Source organism: Tamandua tetradactyla, chromosome 7, assembly GCF_023851605.1.
Source record: "Tamandua tetradactyla isolate mTamTet1 chromosome 7, mTamTet1.pri, whole genome shotgun sequence".
NCBI classification, from domain to species: Eukaryota; Metazoa; Chordata; class Mammalia; order Pilosa; family Myrmecophagidae; genus Tamandua; species Tamandua tetradactyla.
In genome coordinates this window covers 131,434,219-131,460,287 of record NC_135333.1, presented here as the reverse complement: position 1 = coordinate 131,460,287, position 26,069 = coordinate 131,434,219, and the positions used below count along the sequence as shown (strand labels likewise).

The window sequence follows — 26,069 nt, the reverse complement described above, 5'->3', positions numbered from 1 at the left end:
TTTCAGTCTCCCCGTGCCATCCACTCTTTCCTGGATGCTGTACAGTGTTCCCCTGGTCTCCAGAACCCCAGAACCATTGAATCACATAGTTTCTGCCTGTCCATGTCCAGCTGCTTGTGTAGGAGTGTGTCTTCTATTTTCCTACTCCACAATCTTCCATGGAAGCTCTCTTGAGTCACATTTTAACTTCATTTTCAGCTTGTACACAGGAGTGGCTCAATATAAGATGGTTGGTCAATATCATATATAATATAGGATTTACGAGGATATCTTAAAGAACTGTTATAATAAACTTATAGTAATAATAAAATCACACACCTAGTATTTTTAAATGTTTTTTAATTTAGATCTTAACTCAAAAAGATAATTAGTTAACTTTTATTATTAATTAAAAATGAGTTCTCTAAAATATTAGTAAATTTCATTTTTAGCTCTGTTTTGAAGTGTTGATACCACTGAAGTAACATTTTTCTTCTTTGAACCTTTTCTTGTAAAATTAGAGTTTTCTCCTTTTCTAAAACAGCAGGAAGTTCCTTCCAGCTCTTAATAAAGATAAAGGGTGCCCCCATGGACTTGAGTAACTGCAGAGGAGCACTATGGTAAACAGATGCATTTCCACAACCACCAGGTGTTATTACATCTTCTACCACAGGAATGGAGCCATACGAGCAAGCCTCATATATTCTATAACATTCTGTGTTTACTCCTACTGGGCACAATGTGAGATCGCTCTGAAGCAAAGCATCTTGATAATTCTTAAGGCTTTCATTTGTTTCCTGAGGCTGCCACCTAGAAAACCAGAAAACAACTTTAGTTTTCACTTTACTAATCAGATCTTTTGTGAAAGAAAATATTTTTTCTTTTAATATCAGTGACAGAAATGGTGAGCACATTACTGCGATGACAGGGAGAAGTGATTACTAAAATCCTACCTAAATAGATTTCCTGAAAATATTTAAGAACCGTAAATTTGAAAACTTAACAGCTATACAAAGATTGTGGTTACCATAAAATTTCTTAAAGAATAACATTAAATTGACCCATATTTTCTGAGTATCAGGTCCCCTCCTCCTGCCCTCTAAACCACTGCCCTCATGAAGCTTATAATCTAGTTCTAGTGGTGGAGGAAGATAGTAGCCAAGTCTTAAGTCAGTAAATTATTCAGAAGGAATTAAGTGCTGTGAGGAAAAATAAAGCAGAGAAATGGGGAGGAGTTTCTAAGGGGGTAGGGTTGCAATTTTAACTAGGTGATCAAGGAATGCTTCATTGCAGGGGCATCTGAACAGAGCTGGAAGTGAAGGAGCAAACTACTTCATTTTTTGAGAAAAGAGAGTACAGAGAAAGTGTAATGCCATGAGAAAGTATGTGCCTGGCATATGCAAGGAACAGGAAGGAAGCTAGGGTGGCTGAAGTGGAGTGGCTAAAGTATGACGATTGAAGGGGATTGGTGTAGAAAATGAGGTCAGAGCTGTCACAGGAGGCCCTATCGTGTAGGATTTTAGTCAGAGGGCCACATGTCCTGACTTATATCTTAACATAATCAGCCTGGCTATTGTGTTAAGAAAAGATTATATAGGGGCAAGGGTAGAAGCTAAGAGATTAGTGAGAAAGCCAGATGTTCTTTCCTGAAATATGAAACAGGGTCATATTGTAAGAGAGGCTGGGGGAAGAGGTGTAATAATTTGAGTAGAGAGAAAAAGGTATGAAACAGTCTTCTTGGAGAGTGGAGAATACATGGACTAGGAAAATGGTCATGTATTAAAGGAAGATCAACTGGCACCTTTCTCCAACCACGTTCAGCTGCACAGATGCAGTTCTGGGGCAGGGAGGAAGCTGGATTTAACTAGATTAGGGTTTGTCAGATTAGAAAATTATGGAGTTCAGGGTATACACAGTCATGATTAACTATGAAAGTGAAGTGGGATAAAGAAGAAAATGAAGACGTGAGGGCAGCAAAGGACAGTGAAAGGGTAGTAGGAACAATGGAATGTCTCAGTTGGATTACTGAAGTCAGATTATCACAGGGAATGAGCTGGAGTGACAGGAAATGGTGCTTGTTTTGGAATCTGAACTATGGAGAGGTAGCAGCTATGTATGACAAGGTCTAGGACATGAGCATGCAGGTGACATGGCTGAGGTATGGTGGAGGCCCAGATGTAAAAGAAGTGGTTAAAGAGGAGGTTAAAGAAATGAGATGGAAATGATGGAAGGACCATCTATGTAGATTTGGGAGTGACCAAGAATTAAGATTAGAGTAGTGTCTGGGAAAGTGAGAGTATACCAGCAGTTAAAAGCTAAAAAGAATTAGGGGATAAACCCAAAGGTGAGAATAAGAATTCAGTAAGGAAAAAAAAAAATAAAAAGAATTTAATGAAGAGGTATGATAGACCATTTTCTCTGTTGGCATGAGATTTAAAATGGAATTTTGGGGATAAAAAAGGAAGAATGGTCTGGAAACAACAACGGAAAGCAAGGTGGATGCCCACCTTTATTCTGGGCTCGAGGTATATGAAAGGAATTACTAGAAAAATTATATTTCCACAATGAACTTTTGTTATTTTACATTGTTCTCACTCATTCCACTGCAGACACATTAGCCCTTTAGTGTTCCTCAAATACAGTAAGCATGCTCCTGCTTGAGGACCCTTGCGTTTGCTACTCCCTCTGCTTTGAATACTTTTCTGTCAAATATATATATGGCTCATCACTGTACCTTCTTCAGTTTTGCACTAACCTTCTCTCTAATGCCTTCCTTGGCATTCTAAAATAGCCATCATGCTCCACTACCAATCCCCAGCACTTTCTATGCCCCTTCTCTGCTTATTTTTTTAATATGACACTTATCAGCTCTGACACTCAATGTATTTTACTTGTCACCTCCAACAAGCTTTCATGTGCCAGGGAGGGGCATGGACTTCTAGCTATTTTGTTCACTGCTTTATTCCAAGGGGCTAAAATAATTTCTGGCATATAGAATCTGCTAGATAAATATTTGTTGAATGTATGACTATAATATGGTTACATTAACAATAGAGTTGGAAGTTATCCATTCTAGAAGAGAGCATCTGCTATAATCAAAAAATAAATTTTTATATAAACAAGGGCATTCTTAGATAACCCTTCTCTGATATCACTGCTTTATATATGACACTCATTTGTTTATTCAAAAACAAGGTAAATGTTTTCAAAATTCCTTCCCTCACTCATGAACAGCTGTTCTCTGATTACCATGTAAAAGATGAAAATACACACTTTTTTGTTGGCTAAGTCAGCTAAAATCCTGAAATCTCTTTAATCCTATTAATCCACCCATCCACTCATCCATTCACCCACCAATCCAATTCATCCATCCATCCACCTGCCTACTCATCATTTATCCTATTCCTATCATGTGCAAGATTTTATTTTATATCTGAGGATTCAAAGAACAATAATTGGTGATCCATGTCCTCAAGGTGATGTCAGGTTCTTGAAGGTGTGAGGAGTATCACATGCCATCTTGGAACACTAAGCTGGTCTGCTGACCATTTCAGTCATGAAACTAGTGGCATATACAATCTCCTGTGTGTCAAATCTGACTAAGAATTATTAAGGAAACCCTAGCAATTGAAATTTGCATGACAGTTAATAGTGTTTTTCTTCAAGATGGATTATAACTATAGGAAGTACTACTTATTTTAATATATACAACCGAGTCTGCTTTTCACAGCTTTACTATCAATGTAGTTCCTGGAAAAGACTAGTATTAGTGGAGTTAACAATACCTCTTTGGGGACCTTTTGTACTACAACTCTCAAATGGGGGGGGAAGGAATAAATGGACTAATCAAGAAAACACAGAACTTACTGTTCTCTTGCTGAAACCCAACAAAGTTTATCATTCCCGTCTTGTTTCAAAATGTTCACTAGTTCTTGTCTGGATGAATTTTCATAAATGGTTCCTAAGAAATTACACAAGTATGGTCTCTCATCATGTAACATTGACCAACTTGCTTCCACCACAGGAAAATTCCTGTATCTATAAAAAGAAGTACATAAGGGTTAACAATATATAACAATAGTATTGGCAAAGTTCCCATAACTCAAGATCTTAAGGAGCATGATGGTATAGAAAGATTCAAAATATGATTTTTCTAAATCTCAAATTGTAATTTTCCATTCTTTGTTTGGAAAAGTCCCTGAACTTACTGACTTAAAAAGAAGATTTGCCATCGTGATCAAAGCTTTTTGATTTTTACATTCTTCAACTTCCATTATTCACCTGTAGCTGTTAGGTTGAATTCAAGACCTCTAAACTATAAAGAATCTTTTACATTCAAAACAATCATGATTTAACCAATGTTTAAGCCAGAGAGTGGAAAGATTATAGAATACATATTGCTATAGCAAAATTAATTTCAAGGGCTTCTCAAGTTTTTTTTTTTTTTTTAAAGAAACTTTTCATGTCAATAAGGAGAGTCCTGTCATAACTGGCCTCCTCTTATGTACATTTGGAAACAGGAATCAAATTGTGTGCCTGAAACATAACCTTCCTGTAAGAGCAAAGCTTTGTATAACAGTCTACAACAGAGATTCTCAACTTCAGTGTTACTGAAATTCTGGGCCAGATAATTTTTTTAAAAACATTTTAATTTGGAATAACTTCAAACTTGCAGAAAATCTGCAAAAATAATACAGAAACAATACACAGAACTCCACGAGTCCTCTATCCAGATATTCAGAATTACTAACTAATTACATTTCAGCATCTTTGTTAGGTCTGTCTATCTATTTCAAAGTTAGCTACATACATCATGCTTCTCTAACACTGAGCACTTCTTAAATGTTTCCAGAGAATAAGGACACTTACTTATGTAACCTCCTTAAGTACAGCTATCAAGTTGGCCAGGTAACTTTTTGCTGTGGAGGCTGTTCTGTATATAATAGGGTGGCCAGTGGCTTCCCTGGCCTCTACCCACTAGATGCTGGTAGTTTTCTGGTTGTGACAACCAAAATGTCTCCAGATACTGCCAAATGTCTCTGGGGTGGTGGTGGTGGTAGGGGAGATGGGGTAGAGAAGACAGCAAAATTGTCCCCTGTTGAGAACCACTGATCTATAAGAAAGATGCTGGTTTAGTCCAATGATACCAGATTTACAAAGAGTTTCTATTCTATACTACATGAAAATAGAATGTAGAATTATTGTGGAAAAATTTTTTTCCATTTCAAAATGGGCTATACTTAAAAGATGGATTTTTTCCAGAGTGTTGTTTAAATTTGTACTTATTTTTTAAGAGAAGTTGTGGGTTTACAGAATAATCATGCATAAAATATAGGATTCCCATATACCACACTATTATTAACAGTTTGCATTGATGTGGGACATTTATTACAATTGGTAGAAAGCACATTTCTATAACTGTACTATTAACTATGGTCCATGATTTAACTTAGGGTTCAGTGTTTATGTTGGGCAGTTCCATGGATTTTTTTTTTTAATTTATTCTAGTATCATATATACAACATTTCCCCTTTTTAACCACATTTACTATATATTTCTGTGCTGTTAATGACATTCACAGTGTTGTGCACTGCACCACCATCCATCATCTAAACATTTCCATTGTTCCAAACAGGAACTCCGTACATTTTAAATGAGATTTCCTCCCTATTTTAAACTAGGCTGTACTCAAAAAAACCCTTTCTGTCTGGCCCTACCTCCAACCTACTGAGAATCTCAAAGAGCCTGGTGATTATCTTATTAACATGCTTTCCCAGTGATCACTATATAGCTAAAAAGATACTAGTCTAAAGTTATATCCAGTAACAAGTGGTAGAATATCGAATGCCCAACCAAGTTTACAAAAATCACATTAGTGAGATTTTTTATAATTTATCACTCAAAAAAATATTTATTGAATGTCTACTCTGCCAGGCACTGTTTTGTCTCTGGTGTATCCCCTCAGACAATAATCTCTGCCCTCAGGAAGCTTATAAACTAATAGCAACTTATTCTTAAATAAAAGTGCTCTATTAATAGAAGATTAAAACTATGTTTTCCATTTTATAGCTGGAGAAAGACTTTAGAGATACAGATTGAAAAGACTCAGCTATCATTTAATTAGCCTCTCATTTTCTAGACAGGATTTGTGGAAATCAACCAGCCCTTAAGGCAGATACAAGCTACCATAATCCTTTTAAAACCCCAAATACACTATGTTCTTGATTTAATAATATTGCTCATAAAATAAGGATTAAAAAAAATTTTTTTTTTACTATAAATCATATAGGTTTTATAAATGTTTTAAGAAATTCTGTCTACCTTTTTCTGCTAACTTCTCTGTAGGGCACTCCTTACTCCTCTGTGAGGCACTTCAATTACTGTCATTGAAGCATGAGCTCAAACCATATTTTTGCTTCTAGGAAAGAGCATCATTTGTGCTCAATGATACAAGAACTAAATTCACAAATTTAAACTGCAAACTTTCTGATTCAGAAATTCAGATCTAGAAACATGGGATAATATTTCGTACTTACGTTGCTACTCCTAAAGGCCACTGAAAAACATCCACTTCATTAACCCAGGGGCTGTCATATATTATGAAAAGCAACTCCACAGAGCCTCCATTTCTTTTGAGGAACTGGTTTATCCATTCATTATTACAACGCTCATTTCCAAGTAAAACAACAGCAAGATGCTGGAGTTTTTGAGTTTGCACTAAATTTTGTGCATAAAGTAACCACTGAGTGGCATAAAAGACCTTTGTTTTTTCTCTCCCATTTAAAACAAGTATCACATTATTCACATCAACGGAGAAATACCCTGGGACTACAGCTGGACCAGTGATGAAACTGTTAATAGAAGCAAAAATACAAAAATAAACAAACAAAAACAGAACAAAGGCATTTGATAGCAGACATGATTAATCATTTTATGTAACGCCCCCAATGAGATTTAATTCATATAGAGAAATATAATCTCTATAATACAAGTTCTTTTAAACAAGTTTGGCTGCTAGGGCATGACTATAGATTAGTGGGAAACTTTGGTTACAGACAAATCAACCTATATATGATAATCAGAAATGTGGTAATTTTTTTTAAATCCCATTCAAAATAAGTGCTAGCTACAATTTGAGTTGCTAAGCAAAGAATTATGTGGTTCAAGCCAGAAAGGTGTTTAATTAAAGCCAGTAGTCCCTAAGCCCTCTTTATGGTATGAGGTACTACTACACTCTTCATCTGAGTGAAGTGTGTGAATCAATGGATAAGAAAGAGCCAGTGAATTGAGAAATAAGAGGATGGCATCATAAATCTTCCATGAAGGTAGGCTTCAAATATAGAATGTTAAGAAAGAAAAGAATGTTGCAGAACACTCCAGAAAATGATTACACGCAAACTGAAAAGTATAAATAGAAAATATTTATACTTATGCATATATATCTAGAAGTATAAATTATAAATATTTGAATGGAAAGACACAATTCATGATAATGGCTGCTTCTGTAGAGGACAGAAGAGGAAGGGGACTGGGGAACTGTACAGACAAAGCTTCACTTTTTTAAATTACTGTTTTCTTTTTCTTTTTTCACATGGGCAGACACTGGGAATTGAACCTGCGTCTCCGGCATGGCAGGCGAGAACTCTGCCACTTGTGCCATCATCGCCTGCCCAAAGCTTCACTTTTATTGGAAATATTTTGATTATTTTGAGAGTTAAATATCTGAAGAAAGTATGACAGAATGCTGGAATTTGTTAGTTCTGGGTAGTGGGTAAATGAGAATTTATTATACTATTCTCTGTGCTTTACTGCCCCTTTAAAATTTTTCATAAAAGGAACAGACAGGTTTCATAATTCACATTTTCATATCATGTGCTGCTTAGAATAACCAATAGTACTGAACTATTTTAAACTAATATGTAATAAATATTAAAAAATGCTATTTGATCTACTTAAAAATGGGTTACACTGGTTCTAGATTCTTTACAACCTGCTAAAACCTTTTCATCTTTAACACAAATATACTAAAATCCTGCTTTTATTGTTCATTATTACTGGGGTAGAAGACTAACATTTATTAAATGCTTTTTCTATACATGATACTTTAGTGCGTTGCATGGATTTTCATGTAACCCTCAAATCTCTGCAGAGACCATTATTACCTCATTTTGTATTTGGGAACTCAGACTTAAATTACTCAGCCTGTCATGGCAATACTGACTTTTGAATTAATGTCTGCCTAACTTCAGAACAAATTTTTCCATTATCCTAAAAATACTACAGTTAGTAGATAATAGAACACAAAATCTAAACACCTATTTTGTTTGTGTGCACATGTACTGTATGATTTATATGACATTCTAAACTTGTAATAACCTGCAGAGATCAGGACATTTTCAGTTTTCCTTAGACAGTAATTAGCACTGGAGGTGGTTAATGATTCAGTGATAATTTAGTAATTTAAGATAATTTGCAGAATTTGAAGTCTAAGCAAACACTCTGGTTTTAGGGGTAATGATCATGATAGTTGATAGTTATATGTTTCAAATATTTATTATTGGTAGTTTATGAATATTTTCTTTTAGAATCATGGGCAGGTATAATCAGTAGAGCATGAGAAGTCTTTCAGTTCTCTTCCCCATCTGAGACCAAATTTACTAAGGATGACAATAAGGACACCTTGAGAAAGGTTATTTGACCTGCTAAAGTTAGTGGACACTGGATAGGAAATGGTGGAGTTGGGATTTAAACTTAGTCATGTGACATTAAGCCTATGTACATAATGTGCCCAAGCTATTTTAGAGTGTCACACAATCTTTTGTGTTGTTTTCCTTTTTAAAATATTTACTAAGGATAACTTTGACAATTTTACATCAATATTTCATTTTGATTTCTAACTTGAGAAGATAGTAAAGTACTTTAAAATGTTTTTATCAGGATAATTTGTAATAACTGATAATACTGAGTCTTCATGTTCTAAGTATTATATTTTTATGGTATTGCTTATTTTTGATACTATTATTATTACTATTATTTTTTAATATATGGACAGGCACCGGGAATTGAATCCGGGTCCCCAGCATGGCAGGTGAAAACTCTGCCACTGAGCCACCGTGGGCCACCCGATACTATTATTTTTAAGTGTTATTTCTAGAGTGTGATTTTGAGACATACAGATTTTTTCAAACAGTATAGCTAATTATTGCTCTGTACATCACAGAACAGATAATGAACATGTGTACAGTGTTTTATAGCTCATAAACAGTAGCATGAGAGTATATGTTAAATGCTAAATTAAGTGATATCAAATAAAATTGTGACAATAGTTCAAAAAGGGAAATCAGAAGAGGAAGACAATAGCTTTGAAAAGTATTCAAGGAATATAAGTAAATGAACAAGGCAGAGATGCAGATAAGCTTAGTGGTTCAAGGGTGTATGAATTACAAGTGAGTAGAACTAATTTAAGTTGAGGAGGAATAGCGGGTTGTAAGGATAAAAGGAGGTAATCTCTAGCACAAAGTCTTAACTCAGTAAGTGTCCATTATTTTTATGTGAAAAGAGGAACATAATATTACATCTTTAGGATGATTTTAACTATGTATTAACATGTATAGGAGAAAGGCTGGAAGTAAATACAATAAATGTAAACTATATAACTACTGTTTTTGGAATTATGGACAAAGCGGAATTATAAGTGATTAAAAATTTATCTTTTCTGAATTTCCCAAGGTATTATAATAATCACTTATTACTCTTTTTTATTATAAATCTATTTTAAAAAGAAAAATGTAATTTTAAAAATAAATGAACTTATCAAATCTGAGTACCAAATAAGTTAAAGTAAACTAAGAATCTTAAGCCAGTCAGAGACATTTGGAAGAATATTTTATAGTTAAGTAAGAAAAATTAAGCATTCATTTTTCTAGATTATGAAAAATTAAAAACCCAATATCTTGGGGCCTTTTTATCATATATGCTATATTTGGACAGGAAGAAATTAATGTATAAGAAAATTTTTGCACAGTATTAATTCAGGTGGACACAAACTTTTATTCATATACCATTAATTTGGGATATATATAATATACTTAGTCCAAATAATACTAAAATAAATTAACACAAATTTATTATTTTATTAATTATTTATTAAGCTATTTTTCAGGTATCAATTTCTTTATAAAAGGAACACTTTTCTAATTTTTTGATGTTTACAAATTAACAAAATTAAGTATGATTCATTAAAGGTGATATCTGATCTGTTTTAGTATCTCCAGAGTTCCCTTACTTATGGTCTTACGTATCCACATCAAGTACAACTGCCCTCACCCTCAGACTAAGTGGGTTTTCCAGATATGAAGACAATGTTTATGTAATGATAAAAGCCACTAGATCAATGCTGTGGACCTAAAGTATAGGTCAGATGTTTCCAAACTTTCTTAGTTCACAGTGACCTTAGTGTTTCAGTAAATTTTACATTACTCCACTCCCCCCAGGCCAAAAGAAATGTGTAATGAATGGTTCAGTTTATAAAGTAATTAGGTCCAAATAACTTTTTGTTGTTGAGTTGAAGAATCTATCTATCTAGCTATATAAAATCCTTATCAGATATGTGGTTTCCAAATATTTTCTCATTGTGTAGGTTGTCATTTGGCTTTCTTGATAAAAGTCCTTTGAGGCACAGAAGTTTTGAATTTTGATGAGGTCGCATTTATCTATTTTTCTGTTGTTGCTTGTGCTTTGGGTGTAAAGTCTAGGAAACCACTGCCTAATATAAAGTCTTGAAGATGTGTCCCTATGTTTTCTTCTAGTAGTTCTATAGTTTTGGCTCTTGTATTTAGGCTTTTGATCCATTTTGAGTTGTTTTTTGTTTATGGTGTGAGGTAGGGGTCCATTGTCATTCTTTTGAAATTAAGGTTCAATTTGCCCAGCACCATTTGTTGAAGAGGCTCTTCTTTCCCAATTGAGTGCTCTTTGCCCCCTTGTCAATTGGCCATAAATGTGAGGGTTGAATTCTGAGCTCTCAATTCAATTCAGTTGGTCTATATGTCTGTCCTTGTGCCAGTACCATGTTGTTTTGATTACTGTGGCTTTGTAATAAGCTTTAACATTGGGAAATATGGGTTTCTCTAACTTTGTTCTTCTTTTTCAAGATGGCTTTGGCTATTTGGAGCTCTTTACCCTTCAATATATATTTAATGATTGGCTTTTCCACTTTTGCAAAGAAGAATGTTGGAATTTTGATTGGAATTGTGTTGACTCTATACATTGCTTTGGATAATACTGGCACCTTAATAATCTGGTCTTCCAATCCAATGAACAGTTTGTCCTTCCATTTATTTAGGTCTTGTTTGATGTCTTTTAGCAATGAATGTTTTGTAGTTTTCCATGTACAAGTCCTTTAAATCCCTGGTTATATTTATTCCTATATATTTGATTATTTTAGTTGGTAATATCAATGGATTTTTTTTTCTTGATTTCTCCTTCAGTTTGTTCATTATTAGTATATGGAAACATTACTGATTTTTGGGTGTTGATTTTGTACCCGAATACTTTGCAAAATTCATGTATTAGCTCTTGGAGCCCTGTTGCGGATATTTCAGGACTTAACATGTCATCTGCAAATAGTGAAAATTTTATTTCTTCTTTTCCAATCTGGAGGCCTTTTAATTCTTTTTCCTACCTACATGCTCTGGCTAGAACTACCAGTACAGTGTTGAATAACAGTGGTGACAGTGGGCATTCTTATCTTGTTCTTGATCTTAGAGGGAACTCTTTAAGTCTTTCACCATTAAGTATGAAATAGTGGGTTTTTAAATGTGCCCTTTATCATGTTGAGGAAGTTTGTTTCTATTTCCCAGTTTTCCAAATGATTTTATCAAGAAAGGGTGCTTTTGGGGTTTTTGCCAAATGCTGTTTCTGTATCACTTGAGATGATCATGTGTTTTTTTTCCTTCATCCTGTTAATGTGGTGTATTATATGAATTGATTTCCTCATGTTGAACTGTTGCATACCTGGGATAAATTCCACTTGATCATGGTGTATAATTATTTTAATGTGCTGTTGGATTCAGTTTGCTAGTATTTTATTGAGGATTTATACATCTACATTCATAAGGGATATTGGGCTATAGATTTCTTTTCTCATGGTGTTTTTTTTTTCTGTGTGATATTCTCCATAGACATAGATCATTGGGTGCTGCTTTGGGGATTGCACGTCCTTTGGGTGTCCATGTTAGTCAGCAGCACAGTGACTAGTTCTTCCAGTTTTGAGGTTAGATCTCTAATTGAAATCTTTCTTCTTTTTAAATGTAAACATTTAGAGCTATAAATTTCCCTCTCAGCACTGACTTTGCTGTATCCCATAAGTTTGGGTATGTTTATTTTCATTTTCATTCACCTAAAGATATTTCCTAATTTCCATCTTAACCCATTGGTTAAGAGTATGTTGTTTAATTTCCACATATTTGTGAATTTCCCATTTTTCTTTTATTGATTTCTAGCTTCATTCCATGTGGCTTGAGAATATACATGGTATAATTTCAATAATTTTAAATTTGTTGATACTTGCTTCGTGACCTAAGATATGGTCTATCCTGAAGAATAATATATGTGCACTGGAGAAGAATGTATATTCTGTTGTTGGGTAAAGTGCTTTATATGTATTCTATACAAACCTGGTTGGCTTCAAGTCTTCAATTTCCTTATTGATCTTCTGCCTAGATATTCTATCCAATATTGAAAGTGGTATATTAAAGTCTCATACTATTGATGTAGATCTGTCAATTTCTCCATTCAAATTTGTCATTATTTGCTTCATAAATTTTTGGACTCTGCTGTTAGGTACATATATATTTATAATTGTCATCTTGTTGAATTGATGTTTTATAAGTATACTATGATTACCTTTGACCTCAACAACAGTTTCTTAATTAAAGTCAATTTTATCTGTTATTACTTTAGCTACCCCAACTCTTTTTCAGTTCCTACTAGCATGGTATATAGTCTTCCATCCTTTTACTTTCAACCTACTTATGTCTTTGAATTTAAGGTGAGTGTCCTGTAAACGGCATATAGTTGGGTCATGCATTTTTATCCATTCTGCCAATTTCTGCCTTTTGACTGGAGAGTTTAATCCATTTACATTCAAAGTCATTACTGAGAATGCAAGACTTCCTTCCGCCATTTTGTAATTTAGTTTTTATATGTCATTTCTTTTTGTTCATCAAGACTTCTGTTAATGCCTACTTCCATATTTACTTGAATTTTTTTGTATTGTACCAGTTCCCTCTCATTTCTATCTGGATGTATTTTCTACATATTTTCCTTGTGATTATGAAGGGTTTAAAATTTAACACCCTAGATAAACAATATATTTGATTTGATACCAACTTGACTTCTATAGCACACACAAAACTATTTCTATACCTTTCCATACCCCCACCTTTTATATACTTATGACCATATATTTTTCTACTCTGTATATCCCCAAACCATAGATTTATCATTATTTTATGCATTTGCATTTTAGAACTTATAGGAAGTAAGCTATGTAGTTACATTTAAAAAATACAATTTATAATTACCCAGTTACCTTTATTGATAACTTTGTTTATATGTCTTGAAACACTGTCTAGTGTCCTTACCTTTCAATCTGAAGAACTCCCTTTAGCATTGCTTGTAGTGCAAGTCTAGTGGTGATGAATTCCAACAACTTTTGTTTTTGTGGGACTGGCCTTAATTTCTCATTTTTAAAATACAGTCTCACTGGATATAAATTTCTTGGTTGACAACTGTTTTCTTCCAGCACTTTAATATTTCAAACCTCCATGGTTTCTGATAAGGCACTTAATCTAATTGGGACTCCCTTCTACATAACACATTTTTGTCCTTGCAGCTTTCAGAACTCTTTCTGTCCTTTGCATTTCAAAGTTTGATCAGTATGTAATGGGACACATTTCTCTTCAAGTTTATCCTGTTTGGTGTTCTTTGGGATTCTTGGATGTGTATAGTCACATCTTTCTGCTAAGTTTGGGATGTCTCCTTTTATTTGATCACTCCTTCACCCCTTTCTCTCTTTCTTCTCCTTCTGAGATTCCTATATTACATACATTGGTCTGTCTTATATTGTCCCAGAGGTGTGTTAATAATTCTTTTTTCATTCTGCTCCTTAGCCTGACTCATTACAATTGTGCTGCTTGAGTTCAGTGATTCTTATACCAGCTCCAATTTGCTGTTCAAACCCTCCTGGGCATTATTCACTTCAGTTATTGTGGTTTTCAACTCCAATAGCTCTGTCTGAGTCCTCTTTACAATTTCTATCTCTTTAATAAGATTTTCATATTGTTCATTCGTTTTTTTCCTGATATTCCTTAGTTCTTCTTCATTTCTTTGAGCATACTGAAGATCATTTTTTTAAAGTCTTTGCCCACACTCTTATCTTCTTCATTGATTTTTCTAGACTTTTATCCGCTTCCTTTGGATAGGCAATCATTCCCTGGTTTCTTCTCTTGCAATCTTTCATTGCACACTGTACATTTTAATATTTTAAGCTGTTAACTCTGGGATTTATTCCCTGAGATGTGCGTTTCTTGAGTTTGTATTCAGCTTATGATACGACATGGACTTTTTTGAGTGTCAGGAGCTAACAAAACCAAGGAAACCTAATTTAAACACACCTTTCTCCATCTTTGTTAATTGACTTTGCATTGCCTCATGTTCTCCCTCAGCATTCAGTCCCTCTAACAGTAAGGTCAGCCCAAGGTGAATGCAAATTGTAGGGCCCTGCCTGTCTTTTCTGGGCCTGTGTCTTGTCCTGGGCTTGTGCTTGCTAGTGGTTTTAGGAGTTCCTCTGATTATAAGAGTTCAAATGCCCCCTGTCCTTCCTAGGAGATAAACCTCCCTTTTCCAGGTGATCCACTGCAGAACTTAAAGCAAGTAAACCTTTGTCCTAGGCCATTCACCCACCTCAATTGTTTCCTACACTGCTTTCATTGTCTCAAGCTGCTTCTGCCTGGAGGGGAAATTCTGGGAGAGGGGCATGCTGAAAAGGAGTTTCCTAAATCAGTCTTTTCTAGACAGAACAAGGTCAGGGACCCACAAAAGGAGTGCCAGTTGGCTTCAAACTGCCTTGGGAAGGGGATGAGGGAGAGACCACAAAGGGCACATACAGAATTTTAAAAGTGACTTGCTCTTCTAGATTTCTTAGCATGTATTTAAAAGTCAGAACTTCTAATTTTCAATATTTTTTCTTCTGCTTGGCTCATGTTCTATAGTTTGCTACCTGCCAGAATGCAACACACCAGAGACGGATTGGCTTTTAATAAAAGGGGATTTATTTTGTTAGTTCTTCAGAGGAAAGGCAGCTAACTTTCAACTGAGGTTCTTTCTTACGTGGGAAGGCACAGGGCGATCTCTGCTGGCCTTCTCTCCAGGCCTCTGGGTTCCAATAACTTTCCCTGGAGTGACTTCTTTCTGCATCTTCAAAGGCCTGGGCTGAGCTGTGAGTGCCAAGATGAGGCATGCTGAGCTGCTTGGGCTGTGCTACGTTGAGCTCTCTCATTTAAGCACCAGCCAATTAAATCAAACATCATTCATTGCAGCAGGCATGCCTCCTAGCCCACTGCAGATGTTATCAACAACAGATAAGGTTCACATGCCATTGGCTCACATCCACAGCAATAGAACTAGGCACCTTCACCTAGCCAAGTTGACACCTGGATCTAACTACCACAACTCAGCTAAAAATGTTCTCTTCAGCAAGTACTTTCAGTGCCTAAAAAGTGCAGAGAAATCTTTCAAACCATTGAGTCTAAAACTGATTGTAAAAACAGAATATACTTTGTGAAAACAGAATATACTTTTTAGAATCCAATATAATTGTTACTGTTTCATTCTTTCTAAATTCAGCCATGTACTTCTGAGCAAACACTATATATACCATTGTTATATTAAGTGAGCTAAAGATGTGAAAATATCTAACAGTTTTGATAAATGACAGATGCACAATCTAAACAGATCACACAAGTTCTCTGCCATTGAAATATATATAATTATTATTAGTTCGTAAGTTATTTGAGAAAATTCAGTTTTATATAATGGGTATACTTAACTTAAGAAAGGTCCTTATATTTTTTAAATGTAAGCTGTTGAGATTTACCCTTCTATTGCAGTGAGTATTTTGCCACAACTCCACATCTTAATTCATGTTTTTGATGAACACTCCCCACTCCCACACTAGCTTGGCTGGAGTAGGAGAATGGGTCAGGAGAGATGTGTTTCTGAAGTTTTAGGTCATTTTTTCCCAAATAAATAATTTCATACATCATTTTTACATGTTATAAACCGATCTGAACAATTACATATGCTTAACCCACTATAATATTCCATTCAGAGACTGCACATCTAGTTTAAGCTCTCAATTTACAAACGAACTTTCAGTGCACAAATATTTTGCAATTTGGATCTAGCTATAGTATAATATGTCTATTTAACATTCTATAACAATACCATGACTTTGATTTGCTGTATATTATAATACCAATAATATTCTTATTTTTTGCAATGCTCCTTTTTACTTTTAAAGTATAAAATGTCATCATCTTTATGTTTTCCCCACTTTGAACATAAACATTCTGTAAAGTGCTTCATTTCCCCCATTTTGAGGCCAATTTTTGAAATGTAACTTTTAAAAAAATTTGACTCATTTTCATATTTATATTTTTAGCTACAGTGGGCAGACCCCTTGTGAAAAGGCACGTTTATCTTTGATCAATTTGTGCCATGGTATTCTTTTTAAAAATCAACTGAAAAAATAGATATCTTTTGATCTTTGCCACAGACAATTGTATTGATGTGAAAATTAATGCATCTTCAGGTTCTAACACTGCCTGATAGAGGAGAGGCTCAATAAAAATGTATTTTAAAGCAAACAAATGAGTGAATTAAAAAAATCAAATGACTTAATCAAACTTTGTCTTCCATTTCTGACTGGCTATGTCCACTTTTGATTTATGTCAATAAATCTGAATTTTAAAATTTGAATTTATTTCCAGCATACAAATATAGATAACCTAATTAATGATAAGTTAATTCATCCAAAGAACAGAGAAGAATTAAAAAGATTTCTTTAATACTGTCTTTTTAGGTTTGAAAGAGCTTTACATTATGCTGATTTCATGTTTTTTACCTCTTAAATTTAGACTCTAATTATGTACACAATTAGGCTGTTCCCTATCAATCATCTATATTAAAAACCCCTACTGGAGTTCTCCCACATTAAACATGAAGATATAAAATAGTATTTACAAACAAGCTTATTATTATAATTTATTTTGTTCTATTTTTGCCTCATAAACTCTTCCACTAGTTGGCTTTTTTTTTTTTAAAACAAAGTTCACTATATTATGCTCTTTTTTCTCATGAATAATCATGGGTAAATTCTATCAGAATTGCATATGAGAGGGAGCGGTAAGATGTATGGCATGTATGAGTTTTTTCTTTTTATTTCTTTTTCTGGAGTGATGCAAATATTCTAAAAAGTGATCACGGTGATGAATACACAACTATTTAATGACACTGTGAGCCACTGATGGTACACCATGTATGAGATGTATATGTGCAAAAATTTCTCAATAAAAACATTTAAAAAAAAGTTACTCATTATATTTACTAATTACAAAGGGAAAAAATGGTAACCTTATAACTGAGAAATTAGGATTTAAGGAATGATTATGATCACTGAATTATTATAAAGATATTTCTTTTTACTTTCTGGTATATTAGAGTAGACAGAGGGAAATACATGCAATCTCTGAATTGTAATATAGCTGCCTTGATCTCTGATAATGACTTTTTAGTCTTTATCTTGTGCCTTTATGATTGTAAAAACCCTGTGACTAACCTTCACTTGTACCCATTTATCCAGTTTTTCGACTTTAGAGTCTTGTGGTCACTGAAGGCAATCCCTAATGTTTATTAATGAAGGGTCTTGGGACAGCCCAGAACTAACCCACCCCAAGTCCAAACTTATCTTGATAACCGAAACTGGATCTACATGCCTGACATGCAGTAGATTAGATTTTAACCTATAAATCACCTATACTTAATTATATTGCTAAAAATCACACCCATCATCACATTAAGGCCACCGTTTTCTTACTCACGTCTGTAACGAAACATGTAATCAATCTATGCATGCTGAATTATTAGATCTCCTCTAATTACACTGTTTGGGGCCATTATGCTCATTATCCTAAAACCTACCCATCTTTTAATGTTATGAAACTATCAAAATTACTGTAATTTGGGGAAACATATTTTAGGTTGATAGATCATCTGATATCCTGCTTTGCATCTAGCAAAATACATTTTTTTTTCTCTTTGAAACCTGGCATCTCAGGGCATGGGCAAAAGAATCCACCACCTTTGTCCAGTAACAACTTTACACACGGAGAACGCTGGCAGACACCACTTTAATAGACTGATCAAAGTTAGCATAACTAGCAATGAGAAAAAGTAAGATTCACTGAAAAGGACACATCATTCCTGAGGTATGTGGCACAGGCAAGCTCCGGGAATCGAACCTGGGTCTCCGGCATGGCAGGTGAGAATTCTGTCTGAGGTATTCTTAACTAAATGGAAATCTGAATTTAATTATGAGGAAAAATCAGACCAATCCAGACAAAAGGCCAGTCTACAAAGTAAATGAACAGGACTCTTCATAAGCCACAAGTTACAAAAGACAAAGAAAGTTTGAGGAACTGCTGCAGAATGGGCAGACCAAGGGGACTGGCAACTAAAACTGCAGAGGGACAGTAGGGGGAATTAACGGTTAACCAGTCTTTAGAAATCATGGTTCAATTTTTGAAGAATTATGAACTAATTGTCAGTATAAATACATTTTCCAAAGTTAGGTAGCAATGATTTTTTGATTGTCAAAGATTTAAACAACATGACTGACAATTTAGTAAGAACTGAGAACAAGAACTGTGGGAAACAATGTCTCTTTTCTAGTAATAAGTAGAACAAAGAGTGGGCTGTAATTTGGTAATCTGAGTGTTCTAAAATTGCTAAATATTAATATACAGTGAAGTAGGTAGCCAGAGGTAAAGCTCCAACTGTGAAACTTTCAAATTATCTCATGGTGGGGCATTCTATTAATTCATACTCAGTTGAATTTACCTGCTCTCACAGAATCCTACTGGAATTATCTATTAAGACAAAAAAAAGATATTAGGAAGGCCACAAAGAAGGCCTCTGGTTCATGGAGCATTCCTTTCTCTTTACCAAATCATATATAATTCTCCGAGCAAGGTTCTCCTTGCTTTGGAGTTGAGGTCTACTTTTCTGCTGATATTATAAATAGTATCTCTATTCAAGTATTTCTCTTAATAAAGTATTTGGTCTTTGGGTATTATATGAAGTTGTTTACTTGCTATTCTAATTTTCATCAACCCAAAGAGTTCTTTTTTAGGTAAGGATGATGTTAACCTAAGGAAAAAAATCATTCAATTTTCATTCAGACTATTATGATTCACTACACAAAGTATGTTCAAAAACAAAAGGTAATATAATACTATTCTATGTGAGACCATTTTATGTTTTCAAACACAGAGAAGTTTGTACTCTTTCTGATTCGCAGTATTTGTTTCTACCCTGCAGTTACTTCTGATTTACTAGTGGTCAAATAAGATGGTGAATTAGTTGAAACATTTAAGTTAGTACCCATGGACACTGATTCAACTCAAATCTTGCAATTCCATAAAGGTTTATTAATTTTGGATAAATAAATTATGCATGCTACTTATCATTAAACTAAAGCTCTTTTAAAAAATCTGCTATACTGGTTAACTTCCTTGTATACCCAGTTCCTGAAAATCCTAAGAGGAAATAACATGGCTATTTGATCATGAAGGTTGTCTTTTGGGAGCCTGTGCTATCTGTTAATTCAAACACTTTAATATTATTACCATAACAATATAAAATTTTATAAAGACACTAACTTCTCTATGAATTTTTAAGATTTTCCTGAAAAGTTTATATATATTAGAGAAATACCCATAATAGCACATTTACTTTCAAATACCAAATATTGGTGTTCTATGCATAATATTTACTTTCAATTTTACTAAATAAAATCTTAATCCTACCCATTTTTAAGTCTTCAGTTTACATAGCCACAGATAAGTTTCACAAAAATAGCTCAAAAAATTTCAGCAATACATTGGTTTTATTGAACTTGAAAAAGAAAGACTTGAATATTGCAATGAACTGGTAATCTAAACTATTAAACCATATGATAGAACTCATACATGAAATATGTTTTAATAAATAAAAACTTTCAAAAATGGACTACATCTTTCAAACCACCTCAGTATTATAAAAAGTGAAAACGACTTAAATGAAAAGAAAAATGAAAAATACTTCTCATAAGAAAATGTTCAAGGTAAATTTTAACTATTACTATTAATTTATGAGATTTATTTCTTTATTCTTCACAAATTGAAATAGAAAAATTTTACATAAATGTTTGCTTTTATTTTCTTCCAGGATGTTCATAATACATTGTATCTCAATACATCAAAGGTTAATGTTACACAACTCATACCTGAAATGTGTTCTTCCTACAAATAAATTTCCTTCTCTCCACTGAGCAGTCACATCAGTGGGATCAAGTAAGCCTCCAAAAATATGCTCCCACAGATACAAACCTGGTAATTAAAAACAAAACAAAATAAAACATTACCGTCTTGTCTTCTCTGGTATGTGAGGTATCTGACAAAAATCCAGTATCCTTTCTTGATAAAGATACTGAGAACACTAGGAATAGAAGGAAAATTCCTCAACATGATAAACGGCATATATGGAAAGCCCGCAGCTCGTATCCTACTTAATGGTGAAAGACTAAAAGCTTTCCCTTTGAGACCAGGAACAAGACAAGGATGCCCACTCTTACTATATTCAACACAGTACTGAAAATTCTTGTCAGATCAATTACGCAAGAAATAAAAGGCATCCAAACTAGAAGAGAAGATTTAGGATCATATTATCTATTTGAAGATAATATGATCCTAAATATAGAGAATCCTGAAAAAATCCACAATAAAGCTCCTAGAGCCAATAAATGAATTCTGCAAAGTGGGTAAATGATCAACACCTAAAAATCAGTAGTCTTTCTAAGCACAAGTTCAATCAGGAGAAGAAATCAAGAAAAAAATTCCCTTCACAACAGCAACTAAAAGAATCAAATATCAAAGAATGAATCTATCCAAAGATATAAAGGACTTGTACACACAAACTACAAAACACTGCTGAAGGAAATGAAAGAAGACATAAATAAATGGAAAGATTTTCCATGTTCATGACTGGAGGACTAAATATCATTAAGATGTCAACACCATCCAAAGCAATTTATAGATTTAATGCAATCCCAATCATATTCCAATAACCTTTTTTTGCAGAAATGGACATGCAATCATCAAATTTATATGGAAGGGTAAGGGCCTGGAATAATAAAGCCATCTTGAAAAAGAATGAAGTAATCAAAATAGCATGGCACTAGCACAAGGGAAAACATACAGACCAATGTAATAGAACTAAGTGCTCAGAAATCAACCTTCACATTTATGGCCAACTGATTCTGTCTTTTTTTTTTTTTTTTTGCTCTTGAGACTTTTTATTCTAGCTTATGGAGGTTCTCCTAGAAGACTGATTGTGCACTTCTATTTTCTTTTTTTTTTAAATGGCTGTTATTTGAGATAAAGGCTCATTAAATCTGGACAAAAGCCAACTTCAAGATCTTTTCAGATGTCCTCTTTAGAAACATATGAATTTTAACCTTATTTATTCACTTGAAATGCTTTTTGCTATTTTTTGTATGCTGCTGATATAATTAAGGAGCACATGTGTATCTCAGAAATTTTTGCCACATCTTCTAAAGTTCAGTAGTAAGTGAGAACTGTCGGTCGGGCTTACCTGCACTGAAAGTTAGATATCAAAGTTCAAACTAGAAACACTTCTTTCCCATCCCTTTTAGGGCTTCTCACAAATATTGGTTTCTAAGGCTGTTGATCAGTCGGTTTAGGATAGGAATCATAATGCCATAAAACACAGACGCTACTCTTTTCCTGCTCTGGCCAACTAATTTTTGACAAAGTGACAAAAGACCACTCAACTGGCAAAGAACAGTCTGTTCAACATATGGTTCTGGGAAAACTGGATCTCCATTTGCAAAAACAAAAACAAAAAACAAAAAAAGGAGGACTCCCCCTACCTCACACCATATACAAACATCTACTCAGAATGGATGAGAGGCCTAAATGTGAGAGCCAGAACTATCAAACTGTTAGAAGAAAACATAAGGAAGCATCTTCAGAACCTTGTGTTAGGCAATGTTTTTTATACTTTAGACCTAAAATACAAGCAAGAAAATAAAATATAGATTAAAAAAATAAAAGGTCTTCAGAACCTTGTGTTAGGCAATGCTTTCTTATACTTTACACCTAAAATACAAGCAAGAAAATAAAAAAAAACAATTTAAGTGGCAGCATTATTCACAATTGTCAAAAGATGGAAGCAACTCAAGTGTCTATCAACCAATGAGCCATAGCCATAAAAAAGAATGATGTTCTGATACATGTGACAACATGGATGAACCTTAAAGACATGCTGAAGAAATAAGCCAGAAACAAAAGGACAAATATTGATCTCATTGATTTGAAACAATTAGAATAAGCAAACACATGGAGCTGAATTTAGAATATAGGTTACCAGGGGACAGGGTGGAGATAGTGAGTACAAAGTTAAGGCTTAAAATGTACAGGGTTCCCATTTGGAATGACTGAAATGTTCTGATAATGGGTGATGGTAGCACAGCATTGTGAATGCAATTAATAGTACTAAATATATATCTGAATATGATTAATAGGGGAATATTAGATTGTACATATGTTAACAGAATAATAAAAAAAAATCCATGGACCCACACTCTAGAGTGAACCTTAAGTTAAACAATGGATTATAATTAACAGTACAATTATAAAAATGTGCTATCAACAGTTGTAACAAATGTCTCACACTAATGCAATGTGTTGGTGGTGGGCTGGTATATGCAAATCTTGAATTTTATTCATGATTGTTTTGTGTACTCACAACTCCCTTAAGGGGGAAAAAAAAGGACTAGGTTTCAGCCTATCATTTACCCTCAACAATCAATTAGATTAGGCGCTTCTTAATTTCCTGAACTATCAAAATAGGTTGAAAGATACAAAATTCTAATTAAGTCATATCAGTTCTCAAAAACTTTTGACATCTTCTGTTTGGCTTTCAAGGCTCTTTATTAATGTGTAATCTCTCCATGCAAACATTTTGTTGAATTTACTTCCAATATGAACTACTGACTTTCAAAAGTCTGTTTCTTTACTGTCTGTTAAGAAAATTCTGTATAAATATCCTTTCTATTGATAATTAAAATTTTATCGAGCAAAGTAGTCCAACATTTATCAAGCATCTACTTCATGGAAGATGGGGCTAGGCCTTTAAATTTTTCCATTCTGACAGTAGACCTTGAGGAAAAGAGTTGTAGGAAAAGACTTGGATATTAGGCTGAAAAATACACAACGTGGTCAGACTGTGGAAGGTCTTAAATACAGAGCTGAAGAGACTGAATTCGATCCTGTGCCTGTGGAATAGGGTGATGAAGGTTGCGTTCGACAAAATTCATCTGGTCAGTTTATGCTTATTGGATTGAAAAGAGAGAACTCCAAAAACATGAAAATTTATTAAAATGCAGTTTTATTTTAAAAAAGTGAGGATTTATAGGAAGAAATCAACATTAGAGACTTTATAAAGAAAAAATAATTGATAGAATGTTATGACTGGAGATCTGGGTCTGAGCACTTGCAGTTTAGAGGACAGTAGTAATTTTCAGTGGTATATATTTGCATACAAGTGTGAATGCATTAATCAAACATCGTGGGCCAAGCAGGATGCTCTGTTCACTTTCCTGCATCTAGTACTTTCTATCTATATCCTTTATTGTACATATATCCAACTCATGTTTATAGGTCTAATAAAGGTCTTCCTAATTTACTAAATTGTTCTGACTCTTATAGCCCTCACTGAGTTCCCCATTCTTTAATCCAGTGTAATATATAGCTTGCAGCCCTAGAGTCTGATGACATTCAGAGCAAAAATGCTTCTGTGGACAATCACGTTTATTCAACTACATACTATATTTCCTTCCTGGACGCTCAAAATAAACACTGGAATATTAAAGGAACTGAGAAACATCTGCAATTTTAAAAACCTTGTTTAATTTTGCTCAGTTCAGTGTTTCCCAAATTTGTTGGTCACCAGAGACCACATCTTATATTTGTGTAACAAGTTTCCAATAAATACACAGATTCCTGAAAAATTCAGTTGATGTAAATATTTCAGTGATGCTACAGGATCCACTCTGCATCTAAAAATAGAGCTGTGTTCTTCTGAAGATCAACAATGAATATATGTGTTCACAAAGATGATGTCTAATGGAAAGGAGAAATGTAATATTGACAAAAAAATGAAACAAAGCATCATAACCACACAGCATGGTGTCTTAATTAACAAAGGCTGAAATAAACTATTATTAATTAAAATGAATTTAATATTAATGAAGTATATTTCATAATGATTTTTAAATGTCTTACCTCTACATATTAACTTACCAATAGCTGCTTTGCCCCAGATTTGTACACTGAGGTCTGTTTTTCCTTTTGTAGATTTATTTAATATTTGAAGGCTAGTTTTAAACCTATGGTGTTGCTCATTTTTTTCATCTCCTTCCCAAGGATTCCATTCTTCACTTCCCAAAGTAGCCTGTTCTGTTTTAAAAAGAGCAACAATATTTATCAATTAGGTGTAGCTGCAGTTGTAAAGTCATTTAAATTAGATGTTAGGGAGTTCTAGCATTATCCTAATTTCAACTTTTCAAAATGATAAACTGAATTTGAATTGGCTAACATATTAAAGGAAATCAGCAACTTAATTTTTATTTAACTTTTACCCTGAAAGAAATAAAATGCTAAGACAGAAAAATGACCTCGTCCAAAACAAAACCTAAAATAACGGGATAAAATGTATCAAGTTACATGTTTAACTTTGCAATTCTTTAGCTATTTTATATACACTATGTAACACATGGATAAAAACTTGACTTCAAAATGTAAAGTGACTACCAGTTTTATCAGAGAGCACTGCACAAAAAATCTGAAATAAGAAATAAGGGTTTGAGTCCGATTCTGACAACATAACTCAAAATACAGGACAGGAGGCCGGAACTTGGAAGAAAAAACCCTGACCCTCTAAGCCAATGCAAGATTAAAGAAGCCTCTTCATTTCGATATGGAAATAGATGTCTTAATCCTGCGGCGATTTCTGCCTTCCTGCAGCATTCGTGCGAATTCCTTGCACTTGCGACAACTTCCTGAATATTTAATAAGCGTTTTAAAGGTAGGCGCGCCTGTCAGCCTTGGGAACAGGGGGCGGGGGAATGGGGACCTTGTGTGAGGTTCCCGCAAGGATAAGGAAGATGCACGCCCTCAGGTCTGGCCTACGAGAGCTGGAGGAGTAAAACACACGCCAGTGCCCACAGGCAAACACGAACCCCAGAAGGGGTCTGCAGCCTCGCGGAGGGGTTCCACCCATGCCCCGCCGCCCCCTAGCTCCGGGTTCCCAGGCACTGTGAGATAAAGAGTTCGCAGTCCGCATCCTACCTCGGCCGCGCCTCTCCCGTGCGGGGGCTGCCCCCTTCCTCAGGCCCCGCGGGGCCGCTGCCGTTGCCTGGCGTCGGCTCCCGAAGAAGACATGGTAGGCGGCGTAGAGGGAGAAGAGGCAGTACAGGGCGATGAGAAAGGAACAGAGACGCTTCCGCGTCAGTCGCATCCCACCCCAGTTTCCCGTCAGGCCGCCGCCGCTGCCGCCGCCGCCATGAAGCGGGCCGGAGGAGAAGCCGCAGTCCAGCTCCGCGGCCCCGGCGGCGACCGGTGCAGGACCAGGCTGGGTAAGAGCGAGCCATCAGAACAGGTCCCGCCTCCGGCCCATCCACCTTTCTA

General features: G+C 34.7%; 1 protein-coding gene across 2 annotated transcripts; it reads right to left on the bottom strand.

Annotated features, from left to right (window-relative positions):
- Nucleotides 1–322: 322 nt before the first annotated feature.
- RXYLT1 (ribitol xylosyltransferase 1) lies at nt 323–26,069 on the bottom strand. Of its 2 annotated transcripts, XM_077111278.1 has the most exons (6): nt 25,731–26,069; nt 24,684–24,839; nt 20,585–20,687; nt 6,516–6,830; nt 3,847–4,017; nt 323–789 (listed from the first exon to the last, which is right to left on the bottom strand). In XM_077111278.1, the coding sequence occupies exons 1-6, from the start codon at nt 25,897–25,899 to the stop codon at nt 372–374; spliced, it is 1,332 nt and encodes a 443-aa protein (XP_076967393.1). In that variant the 5' UTR covers nt 25,900–26,069; the 3' UTR covers nt 323–371. The 2 variants fall into 2 exon arrangements, with proteins under 2 accessions (XP_076967393.1, XP_076967394.1); XM_077111279.1 differs by lacking the exons at nt 6,516–6,830; nt 20,585–20,687; nt 24,684–24,839; nt 25,731–26,069 and adding an exon at nt 4,849–5,126.

Bases quoted from the DNA above. Each gene is read 5' to 3' on its own strand.
- RXYLT1 (XM_077111278.1), bottom strand. From the start codon at position 25,899: ATGCGACTGACGCGGAAGCGTCTCTGTTCCTTTCTCATCGCCCTGTAC. The intron at 4,018-6,515 runs GTAAGTACGAAA...TTCTTTTTATAG, and splicing joins TGGCCTTTAGGAGTAGCAAC to ATACAGGAATTTTCCTGTGG. The intron at 790-3,846 runs GTAAGTTCTGTG...CTGGTTTTCTAG, and splicing joins TGGGTTTCAGCAAGAGAACA to GTGGCAGCCTCAGGAAACAA.